Genomic DNA, 13,658 nt, shown 5'->3' on the forward strand with positions numbered 1-13,658 from the left:
AGTAGTCAAGACAATTTGGTACTCGCACAAGAACAGAGCCACAGACCAGTGGAACAGAATAGAGACTCTAGACATTAACTCAAATATATATGGTCAGTTAATATATGATAAAGGAGCCATGGACATACAATGGGGAAACGACAGTCTCTTCAACAGTTGGTGCTGGCAAAACTGGACAGCTACATGAAAGAGAATGAAACTGGATCATTGTCTAACCCCATACACAAAAGTGAATTTGAAATGGATGAAAGACCTGAATGTAAGTCATGAAACCATAAAACTCTTAGAAAAAAACATAGGCATAAATCTCTTGGACATAAACATGAGTGACTTCTTCATGAACATATCTCCCCAGGCAAGGGAAACAAAAGCAAAAATGAACAAGTGGGACTATATTAAGCTGAAAAGTTTCTGTACAACAAAGGACACCATCAATAGAACAAAAAGGCATCCTACAGTATGGGAGAATATAATCATAAATGACAGATTGATAAAGGGTTGACATCCAAAATATATAAAGAGCTCACGCACCTCAACAAACAGAAAGCAAACAATCCAATTAAAAAATGGGCAGAGGAGCTGAACAGACATTTCTCTAAAGAAGAAATTCAGATGGCCAACAGACACATGAAAAGATGCTCCACATTGCTAATCATCAGAGAAATGCAAATTAAAACCACAATGTGATATCACCTCACACCAGTAAGGATCGCCACTATCCAAAAGAGAAACAACAACAAATGTTGGCGAGGATGTGGAGAAAGGGGAACCCCCCTACACTGCTGGTGGGAATGCAAATCAGTTCAACCATTGTGGAAAGCAATATGGAGGTTCCTCAAGGAGCTCAAAATAGAAATACTATTTGACCCAGGAATTCCACTTCTTGGAATTTACCCTAAGAATGCAGCAGCCCAGTTTAAAAAAGACAGATGCACCCCTATGTTTATCACAGCACTGTTTACAGTAGCCAAGAAATGGAAGCAACCTAAGTGTCCGTCAGTAGATGAATGGATAAAGAAGATGTAGCACATATACACAATGGAGTATTATTCAGTCATAAGAAGAAAACAAATCCTACCATTTGCAACACCATGGATGAAGCTAGAAGTTATTATGCTCAGTGAAATAAGCGAGGCAGGGAAAGACAAGTACCAAATGATTTCACTCATATGTGGAGTATAAGAACAAAGAAAAAAACTGAAGGGACAAAACAGCAGCAGAATCACAGAACCGAATAATGGACTAACAGTTACCAAAGGGAAAGGGACTGAGGAGGATGGGTGGGAAGGGAGGGATAAGAGCGGGGAAAAAGAAAGGGGGCATTACGATTAGCATGTATAATGTTGGGGCTGGGGCATGGGGAGGGCTGTGCAATAAAGAGAAGACAAGTAGTGATTCTTCAGCATCTTACTATACTGATGGACAATGACTGTAATGGGGTTTGTGGGGGGGACTTGGTGAAGGGGAGAGCCTAGTAAACATAAGGTTCCTCATGTAATTGTAGATTAATGATACCAAAGTAAAAAAATAAATAAAATCCATTTGTAGATTCAAAGTTGAAAACTGAAAATAGGATAAAGTTTTACTGTTAAATTTCTTTAACTCATAGACTGGAAAGGAATTCCCAAAAAGCATGACAATGAAGTTGCTCAAAATGGAGGGGCAGAAACCTCACACACAGAACCAGTATCACCCATACCTAAACCTCTCCCTGTGCCTGTCCCTCCAATTCCTGTTCCCGCACCTATCACAGTGCCACCTCCGCAGGTAAGAATATTTGGGGCATTATTTAAACTTGGAAGTATCTGAAAGATACCTTTCTAAGTCTTATTGTAGATGTATGTCTAGATTCATAGTCAAAGACAGGAATATGTAAATGTGCATATTAACTTTTTATATTTTGGTATGTCAGACCTATTTATAAAATCAGATTTTTTTCATCAATTTTAATGAAACTATGATAAATTGATACTGCCTTACTTATGTCTACATCATTAACTGACTTACCTTGCAGTGTTTCAGACTTGAGATGCAAACATATTAAGGTTTCCTATTCTTATTTTGTTATTGGATCTTTATTCAGTGACTGTGTTCAGAGGGAACATGGATTTATACCCATCAAGTAGGTATTTTGAGGGAAAGAGCTTTCATTTTCATATAAATCTTCAGTTTTGGTGCTACTGTCAGGACCTTTTTTTTAAATGAATGATTGAGAGCTGTTTAGTAAATTGAGTACCATTCAACATGACAATATATTCTTTTTTTTTTTTTTTTTTACAATCTTATGTTCTTATACAATCTTAACGTTGGTTTCAAATACACAATACAGTGGTTCAACAGTTACCCATATTACTAAATCCTCACCCCTGTAGTGGGGTTACTGTCTATCAATATATTTAGGTGTTACAGAATCATTGACTGTATTCTCCATACTGTGCTACTGTCCCTGTATGAAGATATATTCTTACACCTTCTTACACCTTTGTTGTCTGGTTAGCCAATGTATTACTTCAGGAGTGAGGATCTGGCTTCTGGCAGAACAGAGTTTGAATCCTAACTCCATTGTTTATACTCAGCATTGTGACTTTGAGCAAGTTGCTGAACTTCTAAGGTTTAATTTCCTATAAATGTGCAAATTCCCTTTCCTGGCTTCGGCTCGCTGTTCTTCCTAGGTCAGAGTTCTGAGGGTTAAATGAAAGAATGTATGTTATGTTAAATACTCAACATGTTTCTTGTTATAAAATATGAGGTCTATTAATGAAAAACCTTTTAACTTGACCCACAGTTTTATGTGTGATCTACCAGATTTTTCTTATCTTTCAATACCTTACTTCTTTGGTTTCTCACATTAAATCTGAATCAGATAATACCAGAGCTATGACAAGAATGGATTGCCTAGCCTCTTGATTTTCTCAGTGTAAGGTGAAAATTACATGCTTTTGATACATACTTAGCTGTGATATGTTATATAGATGGACTCCTCAAGTTGGCGTACTCTTCAGATGGATATGCCCATTCAAAGCAGGTTCAGTACTCATTTAAGGAAACCTAACTGATCTGTTAAAACTGATCATACTGCTTAGCAGTAGCTAACATTTCTGGGGTGTTAAAAAGTGCCAAGTGGTAGCTCTTAATGTATAGTAACTCTTTAATTCCCATAATTATGGGGATTATGTGAGGCTGGCACTTTTCCATTTTAGAGATGAGTAAACTGAGATCTCGAGAATGTAAGCAGCCTGCTTAAGGTCACAAAGTTGATTTAAAGGAAAACCAGGCATTTGACTGTTAAGACTTTTGTCACTGTGTAGATTGCCACATAGCTTTTTTTAGGGTTGTATTTCTCAAACTTATTAACTTGACCATGGAACTTTTTTTTTTAACATATATTCTAGCAGAATATCACTAGGGCCTGGTGAAAGACAAAATGAATTTGCTGTCATAAAGTAGAGAACAAAAATTTGATTTCTATCTTTTGGGATGGGTACAGATTACCATCTATTACCTGGTAAAATTATTCACATAGTAAGCACAAATTTAGGAATACCTACTTTTCAACAAGGTATTTTTTGCATCTTCACTTACTATATGGATTGGGGGGTGGCTAAATGTGTGGCTTCATTTTTCTTCTTTCGTTCTAGGTCCCACCACATCAGCCGGGTCCCCCTGTGGTTGGCGCTCTCCAGCCGCCCACTTTCACACCTCCTTTGGGAATTCCCCCTCCGGGTTTTGGTCCTGGTGTTCCTCCACCTCCTCCTCCTCCACCATTTTTACGCCCAGGATTCAACCCGATGCATTTACCACCAGGTACAATAAATTTGTTTGAGAAGACATTCTTTTTAGGGCCTGAAGTAAACAATAAAACTTAAGTTAACGTTATTTTTCTTTCTCTAGGTTTTCTTCCTCCTGGACCCCCACCTCCTATAACTCCACCAGTATCCATTCCTCCTCCTCACACTCCACCAATAAGCATCCCAAACTGTAAGCATGTTTTTCCTTTGTGCTCACTTGTTCTCTTGGAGTTGGGAGTAGGAGGGAGAATGGACCAGTAGTAGGGTCTATAGTATGGCAAAAGATTGTTGACTGGGGAAATAATTATTCAGCTTCACATGTTGATGTAATTATATTCCTTAGCTACTATCGCTGGTATAAATGAAGACACTACAAAAGACTTATCTATTGGAAATCCCATTCCAACAGTGGTGTCTGGGGCTAGAGGAAATGCCGAGTCTGGTGACAGTGTGAAAATGTATGGCTCTGCTGTGCCACCTGCTGCACCCACGAATCTACCCACCCCTCCTGTAACCCAGCCTGTTTCACTTCTTGGTAAGTTAATTTTTTTATCATTAGTTTTTCCCGCCCCCCCCCCCCCCACCACCACCACCACCCGAATTCAGTTTTTTAAAAACAACACTAATTTTGGTCAAATGTTCTCTGGAAGCTGATATTTTTCTTTGAGGAAGATCTCTTCCTCATAAATCAGTTATGTGCAATTGGCCTTTACTAAGAGTACCCCAAGAGACAACCTCAAGGATCAAATCATGTTTGCTTGTCTTGAATAAAAGTTTGGATTTGCACTTCTTAATTTGGTATAGAAAAGAGATTAATTCCTGTGGAAAAGAATTGGTACAAAAGTCTGTGATTGACATAACTCCAGACATCTCAGCTTTATAAGAGATAGCATTTCTTTGACAACATAGGTTTTTTTCCTGTCTGGACCAGTCTTTATATATCTGAAACCCCTAGACTGTGGTAGCATTCTCTGTGGGCTAGCAAAGAAATTATCTTTGATACGTTGCAATAAAATAGCTTTGTTATCTGAGTGATAGTTACATAGCCTGCGGTAATGCTTTCCCACTTGCCCCCTCCATTTTCTCCTGCTAGAGTTTATCTGTTGTACTCTTTACCCACAACTTTTCTACTCTGATCAAGGGCTGCATGATTTAGATTGTTTCCATCTTTAAGAGGCTTTACCCTTGCTTTCGTGAATTATAAATGAATATACGATAAATTGTTATAGTGACAACCTTTTAAATTAATTGTATTTTGAAGTGGTATTGCCAAGTTTAATACTTGATTGTTCTAATGGGTAGTTAATTTATCCTTACTATTATAACATTCTAGTCTTGCCAGCCTGTTGTATTTTTCAGAGATACCTGCGAGTGCACGTTTGCTTTCCGAATCTTAGGGTTTCTTTTTAGGGAAGCCCAGTAGAGCCTCTGAGATGTGGGACTGTGAAATACTGTTTGTCATTCAGGTCTTTTACTTTCTTCCACCTACTTTCAGTGCTGCTGGAAATTTTTACTTTGTGTCTAAACTACATGTATAATAAAAGTCAGTTTGTTTTTATTTAAATGGCATACTGTTTTCTGCCTGCTACAAGACTGAGCTTAGGCTAATAATTAACTTGGCTTTTAAAATTTTCCTTAATATACAGACTGGGTAATGGTGAAAGAGGATTTGAGATTAAAGTTTGTCAAAGGTAATATAGCAGTGGTTATCATAAGGATGGAAAATGATTTGTTTAATGAGGAAGTTACTTAAGAGCCTACATCTTAATGGACATCACTGTAGAAAGAACATTGGACTAGAAACTGGGAAACCTTAAAATCTTTGTATCTCAGTTTTGTCATGCATTTTTTTTTCATTTTTGTAATAACATGGTTGTGTGAGAATCACACAGTCTGAGTTAGAGTTTTCTGATCATCCTCTTTCCTCCACCCCACACCCATACACCTGACTTTGAATTCTCTTTGAATCCTAGAGTAGCATCCATGGGTATTAGGCCCCTTAGTCTGTTTACAAACTTGTGTGCATTTGTGCTCATTTCTGGTCTTAAGTTCATCTAATGGGTGAAAAGATGTAATCATCTCTAAGAGTTTACTAAGCACTACTTTTCAAACGATGAAGCAAATGTAGCCTGCTTCTGGTTTAACTCTTAAGTTTTTGAAGACTCTGCCATTTATTTCTCGCCACTGCTGAAATATGTGTAACTTAAATTCTGCATCCAACATATGAAACAAAACATTAGAAATTGGTGAGGTTGAAAAACAAACTTAGTAAGCTAAGCACTGCTGGAAAAACAGTTAATTTCTTAGCATTTATCATTCCCTGACATCCCTGTTTGTATATACATCTTCCTCTCCTCACTTCTCTCCTACCCCACCCCCCAGAATGGAGGCTCCGTGAGGAGGACATGTGTTGCTTGAGTAAGTGGATGAACAGGTGGTTTCAATTCAGGACTGTCAGTACTTCACCACTGATGATGATCTTTGTGATCTTTGTCTATAGTTTTTAAAACAAAATCTAGAAATGAAAAACTTCCAAATCTGGAAAGTTTATAAAGTTCAACATAACAGGGAAATGAAAACTCTTGTTAAAAATAAGCACTTTTAACTAAAATGCAATAGTTCCAATCATGAGAAAGAAGCTTTCCATGTTCCTTCAGTTAGGAATCTTGAAAAGAATACCCCAAGAGTTTAGACTAGAGAAATGAGACTTTTTAAAAGTGTGAGCAAATAAAGGATAATTCATCCAAAAGACTGATCACCATTCCACCATTTTGATGAAGGAACGTAGGAATCACATGCACTGTTGCAGCACAAAAGGATAAGTAATCAGGTTGGGACATTGTTGATGTTATAGGACATCTAGTATAGAAAGAGCTAAGCTGCTTTCAAGTTTCCTCTTGGTGCTCTAATGTTTCCTCTTATGATAAAAATAAATGTTATGTTGTGCCAGAAGACCTTAAGCCTAGAAGGTGATAAAAACTTCAGTTTCTTCATCTGTGAAAAGGAATAAAAATAACACATCGGGGTGTTGTGATGATTCAGTGGGGTAACATGTAAGACAGCTGACCCAAGGCCTGCCACAGGGTAGGCATTCAGTGCTTATTAAAGGTAAGGGGAGTCACAGGCAATATGTAGAATATCTGTAGAGAAGAATATTTATACTTAGCAATTCTAAAATTGTATTACTTCAGCTATCATATTTTAAACTGTTCTGTTTGTTGGCAGGCAGAGGAAACAAGCTTCTTAGGAAACAAACATATCTTGACATAGTTGCTTCAGATATTTTCATGGTAGGTTAGACCAGAACATAAGTTCACACATATTAAAGTTCCATCAGTTGGCTTAACTGAGAAAACACATGTTAGTCATTGTGGTATTTCATATAAATAGCACATGATACCTGTATTCTTCCAATTGATGATAATCAAATAGTTTTCTTACAGTGAAAGGTGAATGTATCATTGAGACAACTGAGTTCTTGGCTCCCAATTTCTGAACTGTGGCAGTAATATTTTTAAAGTATTGGGACAAACAAATATTCAACACATCTCTCAAAATTCTGTAATGAGGCCTGAGTATACAGAGAGGAGGCAATTGGGTGCTTTAAGGATGGTTTGGTTTTAAAAATTTTCTGAATGACCAAACTTAAGTTTGGGTATTATTTTGGGAGTAATGACTATCTGCCTCTGAATTTGGGCTGAGGTAGCGCACACTACCAAATTTGTAGAGAACTAAACTTTCACCCTGTAGAGATTCTGATTATTTTAGTAACTAACAATCTGAAAATATAAAATTATATGGTACACAGTAATTATCACTTGATTTTAAAGAAATCTCTTCTTAGTACCTCACACTCCAAAATAGCTAGTAAAAGAGTGTTGGTTGCATTAAAAAAGCTTTTGGTAACAGTATACAGTTGTTGACCATTTAGGAGAGAAGAATATTAAAGATGACAGCAATGCAATTCATTCTCTTCACTGTGGAAGTGTATATGTTTATTTTTCAAAAACTTCTGTATAACATGTATCTTTAATATAATGTACAGCATATTTTTATTAAAAAATTCATTGTAAATGTGCAGTTTGGGTTACTTCGATGTTCCAAACAATAAAAAAAATACATTAAAAAATGTTTGTTTGTGTTACATATCTCTATTGTGTTACCGATATATCCAAAATGTCTTTCAGGGAAAAATTATGCTAATTGGACTCATCTCTTACGTGAAAAATTAAAGTCTCTCTTAACAATTACATTTATTCATTCATTATTAATATGCAGAGGTTCTACCTGATTTTTGTCACACTGCTATAGCTGATGGTGAAATTTATAAATAAGTGTTTGTACGGTTGCTTCCTACTTACTGATTTTTCTTACCGAAGCTTTAAAGCAGAAGTCACAAATAGGTGGCCTGCAGGCTGACTTTTGCTAGGCATTGGTATGATATACTTAAAGCTTGATTTCCACGTGTGCCTGCATGACCACAATTTGACATTTGAGTTGATGTTCCCAGATCTGGATACTTCAAGGAGTTATGTGGACAGAACTGGTTTGTGAATCATTAAAAGGGTGTGTTTGCATTTATATGCAATAGTTAAGATTCTTAAAACTGCCTACAAAAGATGAATAATTTTACCATCAAGTTCAGTAATTAATTTAATATTGGTATTTGATTCGTGATTTCACTTAGCTTTGGTTTTCTGTGCCCAAAACTTCTGGGGTTTTTTAGTTAGTAATTATTAACAACATTTAAATTAGAACATTAGAGCACCTATCTAGTGTGAATAACATTCCAAGGAAACATGATGAAAATTCTAGAAAGTAGTTTTATTATAATAATAACATCTATTTTTTATACAATTTCTGCATTTTAATGTTTTTTTGTCCTTACTGTGAACTTTGTCATAATGTTTGGTTATATTATAAGCTACAGGGGTCTGCCAGTTTGACTTGGTACCAAAAAAAGCCTATTCATTTTATTTATCCTATGAAAGTGTTCTTTGAGAGCTTTAAAATACTTGAATCGCTACTCTAAATATTGCATCATGTTACTCTGGTGTTAATGTTATTAGAAATGGTTCCCAAATACTTACTACAGTGCCTTCAACGTAGTATATATAACGGTTCAGTAGATACAGTGGATAATTAATAATTAATAGCCGTTAATGTTTGCCTTGAATGTGAACTTTTACACGAATACACACAATTTTTAGAAGGTGAAGCACTTCAGACAAAACATGGGGAAGGTCTTACTCAAAAATGCAAAAGCTGTTTATCACATTGTCTCCATCTCCCCTTGTGCTTCCTAGGCTGCAGAACTGCAGCGTAAAGAGTCTGTTTAATTTTTATTGAAGTATAATTGACAACAGTGACTCAACATTGATGTACATTATGAAATGCTCACTGAGAAATAAAATTTCCTACAGATAATCTTATTCAGTGGTATGTTAACTGTATATTCCAAACTTCTTGATTCTAATAGCGCAACTCTGAGCTCTAAGTCATAGCTGTTGTATGTTGCCAGTAATAGTAAAATAGCAATTAGTATTCCAGTTGAAAAATTTTAAAGCAACTATAACTGAACTATGGGGAAATTGACCCAACAAAACCTATTGTACATTATTTTGCAAAAGAAAAAAGGATTCATTTTAAAGAGCTATTTCTTTTCATTTGACATTCTGGTTTTCATGTATTAGATTTGATGAAAACATAATGTACACCTGTCTCAGTGTACCTACGTTATATATTACTGAAAACTCAAAATGTCTCAAAGATCTCTCAGTAGCATTCTAAGTGTGGTTTCTTGTATAATCTTAATACTGTATAATACAGTCTAAAATATGCTCTCATTCTTTGAAAACTAGCTTCTTACTCGTTTTTCCCCAGCTCCGAACACAGTACCTTTTGTAAAAATTGCCTGGGAGTCTTTTCAAAATAATTATGCCCTAAGTGTTATTAATTGTTGAACCTAAGCAAAGGAAATACATGTATGGGTTATATTGCTATTTCAATTTTCTGGATATCTGGAATTAAAACACTTTTGCTGATTATATATCTAAGAATCTCAGGACATTGGTGGGAGAGAGAAAAGTAATTGATAGGCTTTTTTTCTTATGGGAAAGCTTCATTTTAAGTTCATGCAAATGCTGTAGTGACATTCATTCTGTTGGAGCACATAAAAAAAAAAGGCAGAACTGTAACTAGGAACACAAAGGGAAGTTGTGAAAGAAAATGGCAGCCTTTCTCACAGTAAATTTTAGATCTTCACAGGTTTACAATGGAAAGACTCACCATCCTTGGGAAGAGACCTGCACCTTGCAGCCTCTGCTCTTGCCCCTTGAAAGTTACCTGCCCCTTGATGACTTTAGTTATCACCTCTGCCACCACCATTTGATTCATACATTCAACATGTATTAAGTACTGTGTGACAGTCACCCTTCTGGATATGAGAGATGCCTGTATGAAAAGACAAGGCCTGTCTTGCTGGACTTTACATTCTAATGGAGACTTAGATAAAAATAAACTAGTAAATTTGTATGGAGATATTCCAGTGAAGACAAAAAAAAAACAGTGAATTGGAGGAATGTCTCGTGGGTATGCTAGGGTTTTGTTTTTGTTTTGTTTTGTTTTTTAAGATAGGACAGCCAGGGAGGGCGTTTAAGGAGGTAATACAGAGAGAATAATAGAGGAAAGACATTTCAGATGGAAAGAACAAAGGGAAGCCTGGGTTGAGAAGGAACTTGGTTTGTTTGAGGGACTACAGCAGGTTGATATGGCTGCAGCAGGTGGAAGGGAAGAGAGTAGTAGCAAGCAGGCAGTTGAGAGGGCTGTTAAGGGCCAGGTTATGATTGCAGTGGAAAGTGGGATTTTGAACCATGTTAATGGATTTACATTTTTTAAAGAATTACGGTTATTATATAGAAAACTAGACTATAGGAGTTGGTCAGAGTAGAAAGAGGAGATTAGTTTGGATGAGATGAGATGTGATAGCTTGCATTGGGGTGGTACCTCAGGTATTAAGTGGTTGGATTTTGAGTTTATTTTGAAGATAGAGCCTTCAGAATTGCCTTACTAAAATATGGGATATGGGAGAAGAGAGTCAAGAATGAGTAAATCTTTTTAACTTTGATATTCAGGTGCAGAGATTAAGTAAAACAGCTGGTAAAGTCTAGAGACAAATTCTGGTGTCAGCAGAGCCATGAGAGCCTGAGGTTACCTACTGCAGCGTAGTGAAAGGTGTGAGCCCTGGAATACTTCAGCACTTAGCAGATGAGAGCACAACACAGAGAACAAAGACAACTCATTTCCTGGGACTCCAATGAGGAGTTCATATATAATCGTATAAGCCGTACATCCCTATGAGATAGATACAGTTAGCCTCATTTTGTAGATGAAGTAACGGAAGCATAAAGAGATGCAGTAACCGGCCCAAGTCACAGCTACAAGAGGCAGAGCCAGAATTCCAAGTAGCCTTCCTCTAACACTAGGGCCTTTACCCACTTTCCTATATTGTGCTGCTGTCCAGTAAAGGATACTGAGAAGGCAAAGCCAGTGGGCTAGGCAGCAAAAGTAGAAAGGTAATCTGGAAACAGTATGAAGACAGTTCGTAGGAGAAGAGAGATGGAGAAGAGAGAGATTAACTTATCAGGCCATTGATGGGTCAGTGAAGAGCTCTGAGACTTACCAACTGAATTTAGCAAAATGAAGTCTTCTGGGTGACCTTGAGAAATGTGGTTTCATTGATGAGTTCAAAAGCCCAAGTATACAGGGTTGGGAGAGAATGAGTTGAAGAAATGAATGCAATGATTTTGAACATTTCTTTGAAATTTGATATATAGGGGAACAGTAAAATGGGGTGATAACTGAAAGGAGGTCCAAGGAAGGGACTTTTTATTTCTAAAAGATGGGCAAAACTATAGCATCTTTATTATTGGAAAAACCAGTAGAAGGAAAATTTTTGATGCAAGAAAGGAGATAACTTGCTAGGTTCATACCTTATGTAGCTAATAGGGAATGGATTCAGGGTTTAAATTAAGGTGTTCTCAGACAGAAGGAGCAATATAGTTACAGGTGCAGGCAGATTGGTAGATTGGGTGGTAGGTAGATGAAAAGTCTTTTAAAGACCTTTGTTTTTTTAATGATAATATGGGATAACTATATCCATAAGTGGGATTATTACTTGGTAATAAGAAATTAAGTACTTGCATATACTACATGGATGAAATGATAGGCTAAATAAAAGAAGCCAGTTGCAGAGAATCACATATTGTATGATTCCATTTATATGAAATGTCCCAAATAAGCAAGTCCATAAAGAAAATAGAGTGTATGGTTGCCTAGAGGTGGGGTAGAGTCTCTTTTTGAGGTGATAAAAATGTTATAAAGTTGATAGTGATGGTTGCCCAACTCTGAATATGCTAATATAGTAATCTCATGTAAAAACTATTTTACATGAGTAAATTGTAGTATGTGAATTTTATCTCGCCAAACTTGTTACCCCTCTAAGAGTAGACGGGATTAAGGAGAAACATGAACATGTAAAATAGGTACCTAGGGACGTGAGAATATGATTTGACAAGGGAAAATTGCTGGCTGGAATTAAGGAGCACCTGGACTTGTAGCTACAAATAAAAAATGAGACCAGTCAGCACGTTGGGGGTGGGCATCTCTAGCCATGTTGAGGTACAGATTAGGTGGAAGAATTGCATTTAAAATCGATGTTGAGGTTTTTCCAGACAACTATGGTGAGAGGGAACCATGGACTCTGCAGCAGGTAAGGAGGAAAGTGAAGACATGAAGGGCATTGGGGGGGGGGGGGCATGACCCTAATGAGATCAAATCTGTTCTGGGAATGAGGTCAGAGTGGGGTACTTGAAGATGAGAATCCAGAGGAGATAAAGTTACTTGTACTAACAGGTCCAGGACTTCGTGGAGATGGTGGCTGTGGTAGACTGGAAGGCAAGATAACAGGTGAAGAGGTAGAACTACCTTGCATTTTCTACTAGCCTTTATCAACATTGCCTGTGCCCTTCCTCTTTGAAGCAAAGCAAGGAATTAATAAGTGAAAAAGCTCCCATTTAACTTTACATCTTCTTTGAAAGTATTCACCTGATGAAGTCGGTCACTCCTGTGGAATTGAATTCAAATCATTATTAACTTCATATGTATGTCTCCCTGACTATACACACACTGTGGTCCTTGGCAGAAAGCTGCCTGCTTGTTTATGTTCTGTGCATCCCCTTTTCCCCTTTACATTCTTCTGAGATTTCAAAGCCCATATTGGACTCCAGCTATAACAACCATACCTCTCACCATTGTTGGGCCCTTTAATACAACTTTCATATAATTCTGCAGATCTTTGCTATAGATTAAGAATGGCACCTCCCCTTGATCTTGACTTTTTTGTGTGTGAAATAACCATTTTTTGGCTCATCATAGGAAATACCTGCACTTAAGTACTAGTATTTTTTAGTTAAACTCCAAGTGTATTTCTTACACTGCCTAAATTGGAGTGCAGACATTTGTGGCTATCACTTTTTTGGTCTGCCTAATACAGTCTTGCTGTATTAGAAAGTTTTTGCGTCTCCTATCTAATCATTTACCTAGGTCTGCACTCTTCCCTTCCTTGTTCCACTTATAGTCTGGGTAACACCATGACTCTTCTGAGGTCTAGGTATACATATAATCAATTTCTTCAGCAAATCCTCCATTACTAACTCAGCCCTGCCCCCAACTCTAAGTATTACCATGTGAAATTTGTCATGCTTCCAAAAAACTGACTTCTATACCTAAATTCCTGCATTATATTGATGTCTCTGGTCACTCAGAGCAGAGCTGTGTCCCTCCATGTTTTAAAATCTGTCAGTTCTGCCA

General features: G+C 37.0%; 1 protein-coding gene across 2 annotated transcripts in view; it reads left to right on the forward strand.

Annotated features, from left to right (window-relative positions):
- The window catches only part of SCAF4 (SR-related CTD associated factor 4), a 59,343-nt gene that overhangs the window by 40,686 nt on the left and 4,999 nt on the right, over positions 1-13,658 (forward strand). Inside the window, exons 16-19 of one of the 2 annotated variants that reach the window (XM_017662667.3) lie at positions 1,610-1,767; positions 3,639-3,804; positions 3,892-3,978; positions 4,198-4,323. In XM_017662667.3, the coding sequence (XP_017518156.1) occupies positions 1,610-1,767; positions 3,639-3,804; positions 3,892-3,978; positions 4,198-4,323 (537 nt within the window). Of the gene's footprint in view, positions 1-1,609; positions 1,768-3,638; positions 3,805-3,891; positions 3,979-4,131; positions 4,324-13,658 lie in introns of both variants that reach the window. The other variant, XM_017662665.3, reaches the window with a different exon arrangement.

The sequence above is a fragment of the Manis javanica genome, chromosome 3 (assembly GCF_040802235.1).
Source record: "Manis javanica isolate MJ-LG chromosome 3, MJ_LKY, whole genome shotgun sequence".
NCBI lineage: Eukaryota > Metazoa > Chordata > Mammalia > Pholidota > Manidae > Manis > Manis javanica.